The sequence below is a fragment of the Populus alba genome, chromosome 10 (assembly GCF_005239225.2).
Source record: "Populus alba chromosome 10, ASM523922v2, whole genome shotgun sequence".
NCBI classification, from domain to species: Eukaryota; Viridiplantae; Streptophyta; class Magnoliopsida; order Malpighiales; family Salicaceae; genus Populus; species Populus alba.
Window position 1 is genome coordinate 13,365,960 of NC_133293.1, and position 19,747 is coordinate 13,385,706.

General features: G+C 37.1%; 4 protein-coding genes across 9 annotated transcripts in view; 2 read left to right on the forward strand and 2 right to left on the reverse strand.

Annotated features, from left to right (window-relative positions):
- Positions 1 to 19,747, reverse strand: part of LOC118045340 (uncharacterized) — a 74,231-nt gene that overhangs the window by 43,394 nt on the left and 11,090 nt on the right. The window lies entirely within an intron of this gene.
- Positions 671 to 6,197, forward strand: LOC118045582 (probable protein phosphatase 2C 15). Of its 4 annotated transcripts, XM_035054252.2 has the most exons (10): positions 671 to 1,002; positions 1,100 to 1,232; positions 1,934 to 2,320; positions 3,107 to 3,278; positions 3,395 to 3,548; positions 3,624 to 3,687; positions 3,831 to 3,938; positions 4,103 to 4,228; positions 4,436 to 4,665; positions 5,711 to 6,197. In XM_035054252.2, exons 3-10 carry the CDS (start codon positions 2,111 to 2,113, stop codon positions 5,928 to 5,930), a joined length of 1,284 nt encoding a protein of 427 aa, XP_034910143.1. In that variant the 5' UTR covers positions 671 to 1,002; positions 1,100 to 1,232; positions 1,934 to 2,110; the 3' UTR covers positions 5,931 to 6,197. The 4 variants fall into 4 exon arrangements, with proteins under 4 accessions (XP_034910143.1, XP_034910162.1, XP_034910148.1 ...); XM_035054271.2 differs by having other exon boundaries at positions 671 to 1,232; XM_035054257.2 differs by lacking the exon at positions 1,100 to 1,232.
- On the forward strand, positions 11,465 to 14,883 carry LOC118045309 (probable leucine-rich repeat receptor-like protein kinase At1g68400). The gene is made up of 2 exons (XM_035053913.2): positions 11,465 to 13,050; positions 14,041 to 14,883. Exons 1-2 carry the CDS (start codon positions 11,676 to 11,678, stop codon positions 14,712 to 14,714), a joined length of 2,049 nt encoding a protein of 682 aa, XP_034909804.1. The 5' UTR covers positions 11,465 to 11,675; the 3' UTR covers positions 14,715 to 14,883.
- LOC118045318 (glycosyltransferase BC10) lies at positions 15,866 to 18,506 on the reverse strand. 2 transcript variants are annotated; one of them, XM_035053922.2, is made up of 3 exons: positions 18,348 to 18,506; positions 17,441 to 18,123; positions 15,866 to 16,660 (listed from the first exon to the last, which is right to left on the reverse strand). In XM_035053922.2, exons 2-3 carry the CDS (start codon positions 17,963 to 17,965, stop codon positions 16,016 to 16,018), a joined length of 1,170 nt encoding a protein of 389 aa, XP_034909813.1. In that variant the 5' UTR covers positions 17,966 to 18,123; positions 18,348 to 18,506; the 3' UTR covers positions 15,866 to 16,015. The 2 variants fall into 2 exon arrangements, with proteins under 2 accessions (XP_034909813.1, XP_034909809.1); XM_035053918.2 differs by having other exon boundaries at positions 17,441 to 18,506.

Consider the following 19,747-nt stretch of genomic DNA (forward strand, 5'->3'; position numbering starts at 1 on the left):
GATTTAATGATTTGTAATTTTATTGAAGTTTTTTTTATCATGTATCCAGTTAAGGTTGTTGCCCTTGAAAAGTTATAAATTAGAGTTTTTAAAAATAAAATAGAAAAAAAAAATTACAATCTTTTATATTGTTAAACACTTAAATATTATAGTGATATCTAAAGAGTATTTGTGTGTATAATAATGATTATTTTTTTAAAAATTGTTTTTAATATTAATAGATTAAAATGGATTTAAAAAATATTACTATTATTATTTTTAAATAATGTTTTTGAAACGGCGCCTTAAAAATTGATGACTCCGGCGATTAGCCCATCCATTAATCCAAAGATTTGACATCCAAGAACTGTCCACCCACATTACTGTTTGTGAATGTGTTTCGTGTGCCTAAATATTTGTTCTTCTTTTTTAAAAATTAATATTTTTTAATTATTTTAATATTAAAAATAAAAATAAATTACTTTAATATATTTTTAAATAAAAAACATTTTAAATAACAATCATAATTATTCTTCCAAATAAATACTCGTAATCCTCTAAAAGTCCCAGCCAAGTAATAGGGACCACCTAAATAAATAACAATTACAATTATTGCCAAATTAAGACACGTACACCACCCTGATCTGTGTATAGATAGCTGAAGAACACATGCAACCTCCTTCTGGACTCTCTTGAGTACGTGTCAGTGTTCCACTCCTGAAAGAAAAAACATTTATTTAAAATTTAAAACCCTAAAAAATGATCTGCCTGCTGTACTTGTTACCCTCTTTTTTTCTAGCTTCAACCTTCAACTATCAAGACTATCAACTGCATGCTGCCCTAGTTCCATTTTAGCTCATTTTACCTATCAAATCTAATGAAAGTGGAAAAATCGTCTTGCTAAAGAAGACACGAACTCATTTTTTATTTTTATTGTTCCTCTGTTATTCACCCAGCTCCAAGCCCAAACTGTCATCCACTCATCTTTGGTTAGATAAACAAGCACACGCTCCTTACTTCCTAGTAATTTTATAACACTCTTGTACTTCACTGGGTTTGTGTGATTTGATCTTATGACTGTAATTCTGGCTTTCTAACTTCTATTTTTTTGGTTCCCGAGAAAAAAAGAAGAAAAAAAGGTGGGATGGCACAAAAAAGGATAGATTTTTAACAGAAAGGGAAATGTGGGTATGTGAAGAGGTTGCTTTATAGAGCCAGCAAAGCTTCTCCCTTTTCTTTCTCTAATTGAAAAGGTTGTCTTTTTAAGCAATCCCTTTTGTTTTTCTTACTTAAGTTTCGGTGAAGAAGTGATTTTTGTTTTTTTATAAGAAAAACAGCTACCTCTGTATGGTAGAGGAAAATGTATAGAAGTTGATCAGGTACTTAAAATTTATTTGAATCTTTCCTCTTTTATTTTTTTATTTCTATATTTATGACATGGGATTTTGTTTCTTTAATTGAAAGATATTTGGGTTTTTAGATTAATGGTATTACAGTTCACTTTTGATCAGCAAAACACGTTCCATATCCTTGTAATTTTGGCTACTTTAGTGTCTTGATCAGATCTGCATTTTTTTCTCTGCTAAGAAACACAAAACCAGACATTCTTGCGTCTTCCTGGAATTTCACAATCTCTTACTAGAGCTGGCAGCTTATGTTTTAACAGATTATGAATCCAATGTTACATACGGTTTTAGCTAGGCTCACTTTTGGTGCTTAACTGTTTTAACTATTTAAGGTTTACAGTAGAGCTTTTGGTCTTCTAATTGTAGATTATGGTTCTTTTTGTTATGCTGATCGTTCACTACAAATGCAACTTCCTTAAACTGCGTGCTTAGTTTAGATGTGTTCATTTTCTGCTTGATCTTAGTTTAAAACTTGCTATTATTCTCTGACTGATGACTGTAAATCAAGTTACAAAAATTGGCGATTGATTGAAAATTTTTAATTCCAGTGTTGAGTTTTGGAGTTTTCATGCGAACGGGGTTGGCGGGTTTGAGTTGGATTGCACCGGATATAACCATAAGCACTTCAATTTTTGGTGTATGATATGCTCTTGAGACAAAAGAAACCAGCAACTTGAAGGTCTGAGGTCCAGACTCCGGTGGTTAAGATATTGGAGTGGAAGATAATGGATTCTGGAGAAGAGAGGCGCCGGCGTGATAATCTTGTGCCTCTTGCTGCTTTGATCAGCAGAGAAATGAGGATCGAGAAGATGGAGAAGCCAATTATCAAATATGGTCATGCAGCCCAGTCTAGGAAAGGGGAGGATTATTTCCTGATTAAGATGGATTGTCAGCGGTCACCAGGGAATTCGTCATCAACATTTTCTGTGTTTGCGGTAATTCTTATTCTTTCAACTCCTATCATATCTTCAATATAGAGGCGGCTTAAAGTCAATAAGAGGATAAAAAATTATAAACGAGATATTTTAAAATATTTAAGAATATATATATATATATATATATATATATATATATATATATATATATTCGACGAATAGAGTCTTAATCAATTTTTATTTTATATTTGGAACCTTTTGTTAAGTGGGGTAATTTTTATTTTATAAAATATAATTAATAAATATATTTTTTATAAAAATAATTAACAAATATACCTTCCTTCTTGGAGTATTTTTTGGTTGAGTGAGGATATCGGGTCATTGACCAAATTGCCTATATGCACTAACAGGCTCTGCTTCAATCCTTGGCGAAAGCAGTTTCTTTTGCATTGTTGTGGGTATGACTTATGAGGACACGGTGCACCAAACTTTGAGTTGGGTGATATATTTCTATGCTGTCCACTTTTCAGTGCTGTTTTCTCTGTAAAACCAACTTTAGAAGAAGTTTTGGAGTTGGGGTTTTCGTTTGTTATTATATCTATTTGATTGATGATCTAATATTCCTTAGAGTTTTATTCTGTTGTTGACCAAGGGCAATGGTTGCTTCAAACTTGACAACTTTCCCTTTTCCATTCCCTGTTATAGTAATATATGTAAAGTGGAATTGAATGACCTCCTTTAACATAGTTCAGAAACAAACAAAGTAACTGTAAGACCTGAATGTGTTTTCTACTGTTATATCTTTCTTGTTCGATAAGATGGTCTTTGTTCTCTCCTAACTGTCAGATCTTCGATGGGCACAACGGAAATGCTGCAGCAATGTATACAAGGGAGAATTTGTTGAATCATATTTTGGGTGCTATTCCTCGTGATCTTGGACGGGAGGAATGGCTTCAAGCTTTACCCCGTGCTTTAGTTGCTGGATTTGTGAAGACTGATAAGGAGTTCCAGAGCAGAGGCATGTGATTATTTACCCCGATCCTTCAGTTTTTTTTATCCTTTCTAGGTTTCCATTTTGTGCATTTAGGTAACTCTGATAATTTCTGTTTAAATCTATGCTGTGCCTTTCTTCAGGAGAAACATCGGGTACCACAGCAACATTTGTAGTGGTTGATAGATGGACTGTTACTGTTGCTTCTGTTGGGGACTCGCGTTGTATTTTAGATGCTCAGGGTGGTGCTGTTTTCTCCTTAACTGTTGATCACAGACTTCAAGAGAACGTGGAGGAGTATGTGTTTATTCTCAAGACCTTATTCATTCTAAATATTTGACAGAAGTATAATCAATTCTACAATATCTACAGAAGGAAAAGGGTGACTGCAAGTGGTGGGGTAGTTGGAAGGCTTAGCACTGTTGGTGGTGTTGAGGTGAGGTGCTTTTAGATTTTGCACGTTATTCTTATTACAACTGTTATAGTCTCACTGCTTGTCATTTAAATGAATGTTCTTTCAGGCGATGATAATTTTGGTATATCTGTATATATATTTTGCTAAACCTTTAAACGCTACAGATCGGTCCACTTCGCTGTTGGCCTGGAGGTTTATGCCTTTCGAGGTCAATTGGAGACATGGATGTTGGAGAGTTTATAGTTCCAGTTCCATTTGTCAAACAAGTGAAAGTAAGAATCATTCTCAGTTTACTTATACTAAGTATTTTTTATTTGTTGAATGTATTGTGCTCTTTTAATTATTTTCTTTCTCCGAATGCAAAACCTGTATGCTAGTACTTAATGTCTGTGCTGTCCCTTAGCATGAACTCTAATTTGCTCCATTTCATATAAAGCTATCAAATGCAGGTGGGAGGCTAATAATTGCTTCTGATGGCATATGGGATGCTCTATCCTCAGAAATGGCAGCAAAATCTTGTCATGGTTTACCAGCTGAACTTGCTGCCAGACAAGTAGTAAAGGTGATTAACATTCTTTTCTGCAGTGTTTCTCCTTTGCAAGTCTTGGTTCAATTAGAGTGCCCTTCAAATTTGCAATGCAGTTTTTAAAATAATACGTGTGTTGATATTATGGGCAAAGCTGACTTGAAGTAGCATCTCGCTTTAATGAATGCATGTGTTATACTAAATGCTCAAATTGCTTTCTTCATTTTATATGTTGTTCTTCAGGAAGCATTAAGGACAAGGGGACTAAAGGATGATACAACGTGCGTAGTTGTTGACATAATTCCTCCTAACAATTCAATTCCACCTTCAACGCCTCCCAAGAAACAGAACAAGCTAAGAGCCTTGTTTAGGAAGAAATCCCATTTTCCTGCCAGTAAGCCATCGAAGAAGCTTTCTGCCATAGGTATAGTTGAAGAACTGTTTGAAGAAGGGTCAGCTATGCTTGCTGAAAGGTTAGTGCTGTCATTTTTGCATTCATTTTTTCACATTGATTTCCCTCCTGCAATACTCCGCCTTTGTCCTATTCATTATACGTCATATAGTATGAAAAGTAAGTTTTTAGCAGAAGGAGAGGAAACATGCATCATGTTCTATCAGTTTCATATTATATGCTATCATTGTGTTAACTCCTTGACGATAGCAAACAAACTCAAGTGATTTTTTATTAGGAGGTATTATATATATGCACTCCCTCTATGAAAGGACAATTGCTCCTGACCTACATGAGCTATGAGTTATGACTAGTCCGGGGGGATTTTGTCTTTGAGTTCCAGTTGTTTATAGTAAATTGTGAACGTATTTTTTAAAGTACCCCTTAACTGTTCCAGTTGTAATTTGTCATTATTTGGACCTGAGTTGATTTTTTTCTCTTTGATCTGTCTGTATGTATTTTTTTGTGTGTCATCTGTGTTTTAAACATTGTAGAAAAGTGATTTAAGGTGCAAGCCTTACGCTTTTCAGTCCTTGGTTATTGTGGCAATGAGATGGGAATTTGTTAGATTTAGATTTGAGCCCTAGCACTTGGAAGAGGAAAACAAGTTTTTAAACAGTTTCTTTGAGTTGAATTTTGTAATTTGTCGCCTGGTAATTTAATTTTAATTAATAGCAGATAAGAGAAATCACAAGCCTTGATCATCTCTGATGAATCTGGTGCGCAGTGGCATATAATGGATATCTTGAATCCTTTGTCCTTTGAGTCAATGCTGATAATTTTCATCTCTCTCTAAACAAAGTTTACTATGGAGCATGAAAAATTTGTATTGTTACCTTAAAATGTATAGGGTAACAAAACACCCCATAACATCTAGTTTAATTTGTTCAGTTGACGTGTCAGTGGGGTTATCCTTGTTTACTGGTCCATGTTTTATCATGCATACTTAAAATGTGGGAGCTCTGCGCTTGTCTCAATGTTCCTACATCTTAAGTTGTGTCCTGCAGACTTGGGAATGGGAATTTCTTACTGTACATCTAACTTCTTATTTTTAATGTGTTCTCCAGATTAGGGAATGGTGATTCCACGTTGCAATCAACATCTGGTCTTTTTACATGTGTTGTCTGTCAAATTAACCTAGCTCCAAGTGAGGGCATCTCGGTTCATGCTGGGTCTATCTTCTCCACCAGCTCAAATCCCTGGCAAGGGCCTTTCCTCTGTGCTGACTGCCGTAATAAGAAGGATGCCATGGAAGGAAAACGTCCAAGTGGAGTCAGAGTGTCATAACTCTTTACTGTCGCACTCACTCATTCTTTCCTTCTTTCTTCTTATTTTTTTTTTTTTGGTAAACTACATTTACCTAGGGCAGGCAGTTGCTTGAATCTTAGTACGGTGGCGCAGCAAATGTATATGTAATATGTGCCTCTAATGTAAAATTAGCCTCAGCGTTTGAAGGAGGAGTTGGTTTAAGGAGCACCTGCTTGGAGTTCCAAAAATGCTGATCGTCTACTGGTAATGAAAGCTAATCAAGCTGAAGAGTTAGATTATTTTTAAGGCTTGCTATGCTATCATATTCTCTGTGCCTAGAGGAGTGGCCATTTTATCACCTCAGTGCCGGAGAGGGGTACAATCTCCTACCGAGTTTTCATGACATCACAAGGGTGCTGGGAAAAAGGACCAATGCTGTTCTAGACTGAACTTCGTAAAGGCGGCTGACCATAGGTTTTTCAAGGTGAGGCTACTAAGGTTCCCTTAGATTTATGACACGCTCGGACAAGGATGCATGGACACGTCCATTTTTTCTGCCACAATGTCTGTTGAAAAGAGCAGGAATTTTCAATGAGCCTATAGCTCAAGTACCAGTACCCATCTCCTCTTACCGTAGGGGGTCTTGGGTTAATCTACGTTGCCCTCGTGCATCGTTTTGAAGTCCAAATCCAAATGCTTTGAGAAGGAGCGGGTTATTTTATAGTTTCCATCTAGCAATTCATTGTGAAAATTTGAACGCTGTTACAATGGCCTCAATGTATTTTGCAAATGGATCAGAAATGCGTGTATGATCTAAATTTGCTGATCAGGGTTAGAATATCAACCTGAATTTTAAAGCGAAATTATACTTGGAACAGCAAGGATGGAGGAAGATGGCTAAACAAATCTGTTTGGTTCCCATCCACATTGGAAGAAGTGGAACCCCATCTCCATCAAATTTCGATCGATACAGATTTCTCAGACTGCCATTATTTTAACGCTTCAAACAAGCTCAAGACTTTCACAGAAGCTTCGTGACGGGCCATCCAGTCTTTGCAAATTAAGGGGAGGAACCAACTTCCTCGTTTAAAACAGCATGGTTAGTTTTATAATTACTGGCTCCCCAAGTTCAACTTGTTTCCACGAGTCTTCCAGGGGACAAGACATTAACCTGTGTCACAAACGACTATATTTCATTATGCGGTGAACGCCAACTTCAATTTGCAATCAATATTTTATAATTTGAAAATAGCATCGTACATCAAATGGATATAGAGTATGAAAATCAAGTAAATAAAATACAATTGACTCTGAAAATTACTAGGTTATGCCCCTTGTTTAGAGGTTACCATGCTGGTCCTACGTTTTTTTTACCTGTTTTGTATAGACCAATGAGTCTTCACAACTTGTTAATCCTCAAAATACCCTTACATGTCGGGATTTATTGTCCTTAATTTCAACATTCTTAGTAAATCTATTTTATAGGCAGACCAAAAATATGAAGCTTGTCAGCCTAGAAACTGGTCCTGGCCCTAACATAAGCTACCCTTTCCACGTCCAGAATGTTGAGGCTGACTTCTGTGCTATCCAGGCTTTGGTGTTGTGTGAGAGAGAAAAAGAGCTATCTGTAGGATTACCGCCAGTCATTGTAACCATCTCTTATTCAAACCAATCGTTTCGGTTAGTTGACTTTGAGTTTTTCAATACCAGTTGGTTTGCTTCACTCCTGTTCAGAGTTACTCTTTTGATCAGTCATTTCTGAACTTTAATCCTCAGTCCTTATCATGCTGATCTCTACTTATGCACCAAACCATTTACTGTTGATTACAGAAAATGTCAGATTGCTTGTGCATCAAACGTCACACATTATTCTTTTGTTGCGTTTGTCATGCAGAAAAGAGCTTGAATTCTTCATGAATACAACGTAAGGAGTGCCAGGAAAGAGGAAGAGGAACTCAGTCAAACAGTACAAAATGGTGGCTACGAAAAGCTGTCTAGAGAAGGATTTCAACGAAATGGGATATGAATGGTTCTGAGGAGTGCCTGGAAAGTGCTGACCAAAGTGGTTTAGGGAAGGAATTAAGGGGTATTTCTCATGCGTTCTTTGTTCCATAAAAGCTGCAACAAGCTAGTTCGCATCAGGTTAGTTAGAAAATGCAGGCATGACTTAAGAAGTATTAAAGACAACAATTATACGAGGAAAGTTTTCAAATACAACAGTCTTGATGGTATAGAACTATAGATAAAATCTAGGGAAACTAGGTGAAGTGTAGTAATCGCTGAAAGAAGTTTACAAGGGGATGTGCTGCTCTTTACGTTTTATACAGATCACTGCGCAAGGGTATAAAGCTCTTGCATTTCTTAGGTAGCTCAATAAAGTGACCTTCTACAGGGAAGGAAGAGACTGCAAGGGAATCGAAAATCTTTAACAGTTTTGAACACTTAAGAAATGCTCTGCCTTTTCATTCAATTTGCATATTCCCAAATGGACTTGAAATCATTCTTAGTGGGAAAAAAATTAAGTATTTCTAGCATTATTAAGGTGGTCCAGCTTAAATAGGTTCTTTGAGAAACAATGCTTATCTTATAGTCCAAGAAACCAAGAATTGGACTTTAGCAGATGATGTCTCTCTGTGAATCAAGCTGATCTAACAGCCGTTCTGCTGCTTTCGGACAAAGAGAGTGGATCCATAGCTCAACTGGGCAAAAGCAAGTAAGAATCTACACTGGGACAATAGGCCCAGAATACAAACACACCATATACAAATAAACCCAGAATCTTAGGCCCACTATAGAAACCCTGAGTAGATACCTGAACACGTGCCGGCCCGGCCAAACCTGTGAATATTCCTGTGAAACTCGGCTTAAGTCGAGCTCAAATTCGAAACCCTAACGCTCTTTATGGTTAAGCCCAACTTTGTCCTTTATTTTTTATACCAGCAAGCCTAGCTTCGGAGTTTTCTATATATGTTATTGCAACTTTTTGGAAACCACTTTGTTTCGTTTCTTCTTTAAAGTTTTGGCAACTTGACTATCGGTGGTCGTTTTAAGCAAGTAGTTTTTTTTTTTAAAAAAGAAAAATGAAAAGAAAGAATAAAAAATCATCGACAATACCACAATAAGTCCTTAGCAATCTCCCGCGTACGAGCTTCTTTACCGAGCTGAAAAACAATGTAATTTCAGGAACAACCTTGCAGCCCGGTTGACCGTCCCACTGAAACAAACGCCTTCGACGCTCTCCATCAATTATTACTAAAGCCCCACTCAAATGCTGTGCCCTACCGAGCAAATTTGAGTAGAAGTCGAAGGCTCCACGGTCCATAGTCCATCCCAAACCCCGAGACAAAATTCTACTTCCAATTTTCTTATGCTCGATTGCATTGGAAAACGAAAGCCAGTAATCAATTGCATTCAACATCGGAGACATGAGAAAATAAAGCTATCGCCAAACTGCACATGTATTAAATATTTTATTAATGAAGTCCTGCCTGCTTCGGGCAAGGTGCAAGGATAGTGTGCCAGTCTACCGTAGTTTTAATATACGGCCTCCTATCGAGTACACGGATATTCAAATAATAAAGCAAGAAATGCCGGTCCCCGAGACAAGTTGTGTGCCCTGTTTGTTTGTTTTTGCTAGTATTCTAATAGCATAAGCTAGACTGGCATGCAGTGAGTAATTCTGGAAACTCAATTTGTTTAATAATTTAGTATGTTCTCTGCGTTATTATCCAAGATTCAAACTCTTTAAAGGGTGTAAAAAATATTGTATTGTCAATATATTAGCCTAAAATAGCAATATGTAAATATAAAGAATAACAACGATATTTCCTTCTCAAAACCTTATATTTTCCGGTCTGAAAAATATTGTTTAAGAAAAATCACATTCTTGCAAACAAAACAAGTAATAAATCTCATTAAATTAAATTCAAGCTTCCTACCGCGATATTGCATGATAGCAAAGTGGAAGGGATGTATTTCATCGATGTGCGAAGGAGCCAGTCGTTAAGGCACCACGTGGCAGGAAGTCTAAACTAGAGAGTGGAAACCCGTGGTCTAAGCAAGAGATGACCTGCAGACCGGTTTTTTGCGAAAAAGATGAAAAGCGAAAGCAAAAGCAAAAGCTTAAAATGGCAACAAATTCGAAAACCAAAGCCAAGCCAAAGCTGCGCTCTTTATTCGTGCCGCTGTTAACTTAACCTGTGCCCTTTTTCGAAACGAAATCACAATTTTACCCCTACCTTTCTTCCATAATCTCATGATTTCAAAAGAAGACATGCATTGATGTTAACAAGTTAAACAAAAAGAGGAACCAAATAATTCCTGTCTTGTCTGTCAAAAGCTGTATATGTCCACAGCAAATTGGTAATTTACTTGCTGGATAACAAGGACTGCTTCCCGTTTCAGTCAAAAAAAGTTGAGACCTCACTCTGCTCTCCTAGCCAGTTACTGTTAAAAACAATTTCGGGTATCTCAGAGTGTTATTTTTAAAATGTATTTTTTAAAAAAATTATATTAAAAAAATTTAAAAACATAATAAAAATTAATTTTAAACAATTGTTTTTTCAAAATTTACTCAATTTTCATTTGAAATGCAATATCAAAGGGGGTTAATTTTAGTGATTTCATGCCTGCTATGACAAATAGTTATTTTTAAAGTATTTTTTTTATTTTGAAAAGATTGAAAATTATTATTTTTAAAATATTTTTGATATTATACATAAAAAAATAATATAAAATTATAAGAATTGTTTTAATACAAAGCAAATAAAGCTTTTAACAATTCTTAAAAACATTTTTTACACGCAAAACGAACAGAAAAAATACTCCAGTAAATAGGAGTACTGAAAAGGTAAAAGCCACGCGTGTCAGGATATCTTGCAGGTACGGATTACGGAAGATAAACTATTAATAAATCATAACAATACAAAATCAGGGCTTTTTACATGATTGGTTATTGTTTAACAGCAGGATATTGATTTAGACAGGAGAAATGAGAATTTAGCTCAGGTCTTCCATTCAATTTATTTTTATTTTATTGGTTTTATTAACAAGGTAGTGTATTTATATATTGATTAATTTTAATATTTAAATATAAAAATCACAACATGATCTATTTGTGTAATCTTAAATTTCAATCATTCTATATACATTTTTGTTTTCATAGTGCATGATGGTTTTTAAAAATATTTTTTAATTGAAAAATATATTAAAATAATTATTTCAGATTTTTTTAAATATTTTAACAACAACACATTAAAATTACTAAAAAAATACTAAGAAAAATATAAATTTAATGTTTTAAAATAAAACACTAAACTATTATAAATCAAAAGGGATTCTACAAACTTCAACAGTAATAAGAATAATTAGTAAGTAGTTACTCCAGTTTAGCCATTGTAAATGGCTTCAAGTATAATTAATAAAATTAATTTACAAAAATTAACTCCAGAGCGTTACTCTAATGGGAATAGAAGTGCAGTGAAGTCTTTTCAATCAAAATTAACCTTTGCAGTACATCCGTTATTACATGCCTTTCAGTTCACTCTGCTTCTTTGTTCCATCCACCTCAAATCATCTCTAGTAGAAATGAAGATTGTTAATTATTAGTAATTTAATTTACTTGTCATTTACTTAAGGAGGTAACCCCTTCTCCTCTCCATTAATCACACCCTCAACTCTCATGTGTCTCCCTTACAAGCTACAAACAATCCTCCTCAGTCCTCACTTCCCTCACTTGCTCCCTACCCTTTCACCTCCTCTCTCTGCTCTTGCAGATCCTCAACAATGGCACTGGCAAAACCCATTTTTCTATTTCCATACATGATACCTTTCTTCTTAATATCTCTTCATTTCTCTCTTCTCCAAGCTTCTTTTAACCCAGATTCAGAACCTCTTCTGCAATTCAAAACCTTGTCAGACACAGATAACAAGCTACAGGACTGGAACTCCAGCACCAACCCATGTACCTGGACCGGCATTGCTTGTCTCAACAACCGAGTCTCTCGTCTTGTCCTCGAAAACCTTAACCTTCAAGGCAGCTCTTTGCAGCCCTTAACCTCTCTCACTCAGCTTCGAGTCTTAAGCCTCAAAAGAAACAATCTTTCAGGTCCCATACCTCAAAACATCTCTAACCTCAGTGCGTTAAAGCTTCTCTTTTTATCTCATAATCACTTCTCCGGTACCTTCCCTGTTTCTGTCCTCTCTCTTTCTAGACTCTACCGTTTGGATCTGTCTCACAACAACTTCTCCGGTAACATTCCGGTGATTGTCAACCGTTTGACTCATCTGTTGACTTTAAGGCTTGAAGAGAATCAGTTTACTGGGTCCATTTCTAGCTTGAATGTACCAAGCTTGCAAGACTTTAACGTTTCTAATAACCGGGTATCCGGTGAAATACCCAAATCTTTATCGGGTTTCCCTAAATCCGCTTTCGCTCAAAACCTCCCTGCTGGTCTCTGTGGATCCCCGTTACAGGCTTGTAAAAGTTTAGCTTCCGACCCGACAAGACCCGGATCCGATGGGGCTATAGCGTCTCCATTGTTGCCTGGAACTAACCCAACAAGCATAGTTTCTTCAACACCAAGCTCAGTAGTAGCACCAAACAAACCAACAAACACTAACCACAAAATCAGCAAAACATCAACCAAAATAAGCCCATTAGCCCTAATAGCCATTATATTAGGGGATATTTTAATTCTTGCATTGGTTTCTCTCCTTCTCTACTGTTACTTCTGGCGCAACTACGCAGCCAAAATGCGAAATGGGAAGGGCTCAAAGCTGTTAGAAACCGAGAAGATTGTTTACTCTTCGAGCCCTTACCCGAACCAGCCGGGCTTTGAGAGGGGAAGGATGGTGTTCTTTGAAGGGGTAGAAAGGTTTGAGCTTGAAGATTTACTTAGAGCTTCAGCAGAGATGTTAGGGAAAGGCGGGTTTGGAACCGCATACAAAGCAGTGCTTGATGATGGGAATGTGGTGGCAGTGAAAAGGCTTAAGGATGCTAATGTTGGAGGGAAAAGAGAGTTGGAGCAACATATGGAGGTTTTAGGTAGATTAAGGCATCCTAATTTGGTTAGTTTTAAGTCTTATTACTTCGCTAGAGAAGAGAAGTTGCTGGTCTATGATTACATGCCAAATGGGAGCTTGTTTTGGCTTCTTCATGGTACGTTGCATTACGTTTTTGCTCAATGCTCTGTGTGTTTTCATTACCATATCGTTTCGGTTTCTCTGTTTCCTTTCTTTAGCTGCTATTGTTCTTTTATTGTTTAGATTCTTTTGATGATCGTTCTTGATTGTTTGGGGCTCTAGGAACTGCTTTAGATTGTGGACCATGAAAAATTTACAAATTATTTTGGGATCATGCTCTGGTGGGAAGGGAGAGTGCAGCCGGAGGAGTCCAACACGCGGGGTAGGTTATAGTAGGTATAGGTTGGTTTTTAGCGGGCCCCTCTGCATTTTTTCGCTTTGTTTTTTATGGAATTGGACATCGGGCTGATAGTATGGGGCCTGGATTCCATACGCTGTTGTGCTTGTGCTACCACTGCATTGGAAGCAGACCTTAGTCGAGTAGTTTTGATGAACTCTTTCTCTTTCTTTCTTGTAAGGTGTATTTGGAGTGGGGTCCATGCATAGTTACTGTTATTGTCATTATTCATTACGGACAAGGGAGCAGTTATAAATATTTGACAGAAAAGTTTAGATCACGAGCTTGATCGTGATTTGGGATATAGCAGGAGTGGACAACACTACAGATAATTGTGTTTCCTCAACCAGCCTTTTCCTTTTGGTCTGTTTCCTTTTCCAGCGAATATAAGACCAAAAATTAACCTCATTAGCCATTAGCCAAGCTATACTAGTGTATTTTAGGGTGACCCAAGAATCTAGTGTGAGTATAGGTTAACGAGGCAATGATTTCTCTTATTTTAGGCTCTTTAATCACATCATAACCATGACCTAATGTCACTGTTGGGTCGGTGGCTTAGATCAAGCCAATTTTAAGATACACTTCGACCCAAATTGTTCTGGACTCTTATCTCGAACATCTGATGGTGACATTACATGAGGGAGACAACCCTGATACACAACCCAACGTTTCTTGTTTAGTGTAAAATTATTAAATTTGTGGGAAAATATGCCTAATTATGTCCCACAGGTAACAGAGGACCAGGAAGAACCCCACTGGACTGGACTACTAGGCTAAAAATAGCAGCTGGAGCAGCCCGTGGGTTGGCATTTATTCACAACTCATGCAAAGCTCTTAAACTCGTCCATGGTAACATCAAATCCACAAACATCCTTTTAGACAAGGCAGGCAATGCCCGTGTCTCAGATTTTGGGCTCACTCTCTTTGCATCTTCTACTAATTCTGGCCCAAGATCCAATGGCTACCGCGCTCCCGAAGCAACATCTGACAGTCGAAAACAGACCCAAAAATCTGACGTGTACTCCTTTGGGGTTTTGCTATTGGAGATTTTAACAGGGAAATGCCCTTCTATAGTGGATTGTGGTGCTGGGCCTGGAAATGGGTATGGTGGGCCTGTGGACTTGCCAAGGTGGGTCCAATCTGTGGTGAGGGAGGAGTGGACGGCTGAGGTGTTTGATTTGGAGCTGATGAGGTATAAGGATATTGAGGAGGAGATGGTGGGCCTACTTCAAATTGCATTGGCGTGTACAACTCCATCTCCTGATAATCGGCCTAGGATGGGCCACGTGGTTAGGATGATTGAGGAGATACGCGGGGTCGAAATGTCTCCATGTCACGACACCTTTGACTCTGTCTCTGATTCTCCTTGCTTGTCCGAAGACACCAGTGGAGCTGGCCAGTGATTGAACAATTTGTCGCAGAAGGAGAGAGGCAGTTTATTCAGTTATAAACTAAGAGTACTGGGGTTTGATGTAAATCATGGTGGGTTTTGTTTTCCTGCATTATTGAGTTTTGCCATGTTATTTTTTCTTGTTAGATTCAATGAATCGGAGGATACGTTTCTCTTTTGGCCGTTTATGCTAAAAGATCGGCAAAGAGTTGATGAAATTTGTTCTACCAATTATGTTCTCGTGATCATGAAATTGATCACTTGGACAGGGATGGCCAATCCCCCTACATTTCTTTAATCACTAGTGGCCTCTTTATCTTGAGGCGATTGCCATGTTCATCTGCATAAAATATTCATGAATTGGAGTATTTAATTGTTACATCTTGGACAAAGAATCTTTTTTCTCTTCTTTGGGCCATGGAATCTTACTTTTTAATCATCATGGAATGTACACTTCAATTTAATCATTCTTTTCTGCTAATGGGATGAGGGCTTGATTTGAAAACTGCATTTCAGACCTGAAGCTAAGCCTACAAGATCGAATGGAATCATTGGTTGTAGGGCAGACATTATTTGGTTGCTTCTAGGACTAAAAATTTTTAGAGCTGGATTTTGCAAAGCAGCGAGATAAAAATATTGATTGTCAGGGCTTTTTAAATGCCCTTTGCCCCCCCTCTGCATGAATAAATTTGGGTTGCCAGCCATTTAGGGCCTCAACACAACTGTTTATGTTACAGTCAACATGCCCTCTTGAACATGTGAAGAAATCTTGGAGATGGTAGTCATTTTCATGTTAATTTTTCCAAAAATGAATGAATGCATTTGTTGTGAAAGCATGAAGAGAGAAGAGCAGCAGCAGCAGGGGAATGCTCTGATTACCCAGGCTTCGGTAAACTTAACCAGTCATCATCAATTGGACTGTGATCTAATTAGAAACATTCAAAAAACAAATTAGCAGATGATTATGAATTTCTGATAGATTTTTACTGTCCTTTTTTACTGCGCGAACCCTGACGACAGGTTTTGCTTTCACCATTGCTGCTATATGGGATCAACAATGTTCATCAAAAGAACAATGAATGAGTTACAAAATCAGAGCAGCAGAAATAAAATGAGTGCTTCTATTAATTATGATTAATATTATTGAAGCGGGGCACATGTAAATACATGCAAGGGAAAAACCTAAAAATTTCCATGTTTTATATCTTGTAACAAGAAGGAATAAAGAATCATAGAGCTGTAAACTCCAATCTCTTCGAGAGGGAATATGCAACATTTATACAAATGAATAAAGAATGAAACTATTCTGTAAACCTATGAGTTGAAATGCATGATTTTGGGAGCAAACCTCAATAACCTATCTAGAGCATTAGGCCAGAATTTCCTTGCAAACAAGAAACAAGTGTTGGTGTGATTCCCATTATACACACATTTGCTGCCACTTCTCATCCTCTCCAAAAACTCAATGGTCACCTCTGTCCTTAAAAACTTAGCAGGATGAGGCCCACCTCTGGACCAATCAACCCAAGTTAAAGTCCTATTTGAATTCCTCTTCGAATGCTTCATAGTCACAAATGTTGGCAAGTAATGCTCATCAGCGTAACATTGTCCCGTGCAGTACTTTTGGAATAGGGGGAAATATTTTCGGTCCGAGACAATTTCAATGGCAAGGTCTCGATCTATTTCAAACCACTGTGAGCCTTTCCTCCATTGGTCGATTTTGATCCCAGGTCTCATCCGTGGACTATATCGGCCATTACCTACTGGACCTTCTAAGACGTAGGACTCCACATGACTTTTGGTTGAGTTCATTAGGTAAGTGTAGACAGTGGAGAAGTTAAAGAGTGGAATGCATGATTCCGAGAGGAGAACAAAACGTTGGTTAGCAATGTCAAGGAGTGCATTGGCTAATAGTCGTCTTTCAGCTTCAATCATGTTTGCATTTCCCCATTGAACTTCCTGCATCATGGCACGTAAGCAGGAAATTAAGCAACCATAATTAACAAAAAAGAACCGTAGAAACTGTGCTATAGAATGTCAAGAAAAAGCAGCCTAATAACTCACGCAGACAACCAGATCTTTCTTTTACGCTGTTTTTCTGTTCATTAGATCTTTTAGACCTTCATTAATTTTCTCATGTCAAGACCTTCATGAATCCCATGGACAACAAACAAAATGTCTCTGAACAAATTCCACTTCAACTTAAAATGGCTAGAAATGGGTAATCATATGTATATAGAACCTTAATGTACATGCTGTGTGTGCGTGCTTATTTATTCATGTGCTAAATTTGATATGTAAACGAGTACATATTGTGGCGGTAGAGATTTTGCTTAGAGAGGAGCGGTGGTTGAGATTGGCATGACCTCCTTTTTTTAGCTAAATGGCAATTTCTCATACAACAGCATTGAGTGGAGAAATGGATCTCTATTGATCTCCAGTCTACTGTGTGATACAAAAGGCATTTTTTTTTTTTTTTTTTTTAGGAAACACCCTAGGTAGTTTCTCACGCGTGTATGGCTATATATCCCAAGGATTCCAATCCTTTTCTTTTTTGATAGAAATCAAAAGGGCTTTAATCAATCAAGTATTGCTATTAAGAAAAAAAAATTATCAATCATTAATTAATAATTTGTGCGATAGAATTATTGTCAATCATGTAAGGATCAAAACAATAGGATAAGAAATGTTAAATTCACATGATTACGTCACACGAAATTATGCGGTAAATTAACTAACCTTGCTGGGAATTCTTCTGCCATGAAACAGAGGACTTTCGGGCTCTGATTCATTGTAAGATGGACTTGAATGCACATAAATTGAGTACAACCCATCATGCCCCTTGAAGAATTTCTCCCACAGAGGAGCCATCAAAACTGGACCCTTCGTCAAAAACATAAAAGCAACCTTCGGAACTCTATCAAATGGAAACTCACGTATGTTTGGAGTCACGGAAGCTCTCCACAGCAATTCCTTTTCATCCATATCATGCTTAACATCAGGCACCTTCAGATATTCTTTCAAGCCTACGCGAGGAGGCAGCTTGAATGTTGGCGATGCTGTTGTGGTAGTGGTAGAAAAAGAGAAATGACTGACTTGTAGATTGAATGATATGTTGTTGAGATAGGAACTAAGAATGACTCCGGTGGCAAGACCACAGCCAAATAAAAAGAAGAGAGAAAGGACATTGATGAGTTGCAACTGGGCATTGAACAGCTTTGTAAATGCAGTGACCAGATTCTGGTTTTGAGTTTGACCCTTCATGGTAATCGGTTGCTTTAATTTGATATGTGAAAGGAAAGAGTTCAATAACTCGAAAGAACTAAAGTAGGGGTAGTGGCAGTCTTGCTAGCGAAGGCTTCGGGATTATTCTTTTATTGATCCAATAAGCAGTTCTTTCCTTCGAGCACAAGAGATGTCAGCTGGAAAAAATGATGATATCTTAAGAATCAATGTTACTGTCGAACAAACGTTTGTTGTGAGCAGTGCTAGAAGGGATTGATGACCACCAAACACACGGATAGATGTGACGATAAGTAGAGTTGTTTGTTAGAAGTTTGTGTGAATCAAAAGGTAATAAAAAAGAAAAGTAATACGAGACACTAACTATTACATGTATATATGCATGCAAAGATAGATGGGGAACCTGTTAAAGCAAAGGCGATCAAGCATATTTAATGGAGAATTTCAACAAAGAAATCACAATTTTGATGACTTTTGAGAGAGGGAGAGAGAAGGAGAGACGGGAAATCTCTAGAGAGTGGTGTGGAAATCAGAAGATGAGATGCCGTTGGCTTAAATTTGTGGTGCGACCCCATTTCATGACGGTGGATTTCTGGTTCATTGTTTTAAAATCACGACTTCTTTTTTTTTTAATAATGCAAATTACGACCTTTTCTCTCTTTCAACAGTGAATCCATCGTGTTCAAACATTAAAAAAAGAAACCACGTGGAATAATCCAGAAGCAAGCTGTTTTTTCTCAACAAGATACAGCTAGTTTTTTTTTTTTTTTTTTTTCTAAGCTCATTTATAGAAAATCTCATGCCTTGAATAAGTTGATTTTATTCATTCAATAATTTATTCATTCTTAATAAATATAATTAGCATTATACCTTCTCTCTCTCTTTTGTTTCCTTTTTTCGCTTCGAAATGAATAAATTGGCCGGGGCAATTAAAGTAACATGTGTGCGCTAGCTAGTTACCAACTCTGACCTTGTCTGAATTTGGAAGGCTAAAAGCCCTTTTGACTTTGAAGAATAATTCTAGCAGCACAGCGTTGGCAACTAAGAATAGGAGGCCGCCGGTTAATACATTTGCATAGAAGGAAGGTTCTTCACAAGTTGGTTCAACAGACGCGTCTTGTGAGTTGTTGGTAATCAGTGAAGGGCAGCCATGGGAGAGTTGGCCACCCTACAGGGACCAGACCATGAGAATTAATTTTATTATTCATGCAATTGACTAAGAAATCATTGCCAGCGTTGCAATATCTGACCGTTAAAGAAAGAATATTAAACCCTAAATCACTCCTAACATCATGGAGTGACCACCGGAATGCATCAGCACAGCGCGGTTGGTTTAAGAAATCACGTGTTCCTCGGCTTCCTCCATTTAATAGTTCTTGAGAAGAAAAAGGGAAGGAAAACAAAGAAAAACAATAGCCCTTATTTCTAATTTAATTGGAACAGAGATTTTATTTTGTCCATGACGGGGGGAATATTCTCACCGCCCATCACCATCTTTCTTAGAATTATCACTATCATTAATAGTTATCTACAACGAAACTTCCCCTTTTATTACATATTAATGATTTTGATTTCTTTGAGAACGGAAATAACTTCAGAAACAAAACCGTTTCCACACAATACTCTAAATAAAAACAATACAGAAAATTGTCAATTATTGTGTGCAAATAGACCAGACACAAATAACTAGGTAAATTGGTTTCTTATTCGTCCTTCTAATTACTTGATTTCTTAAAGGAATTCTCTGAAACTCCTTTTATTTTAAATTTTGAAATGGTAACCGTTAGTTTTTTATTAGAAATA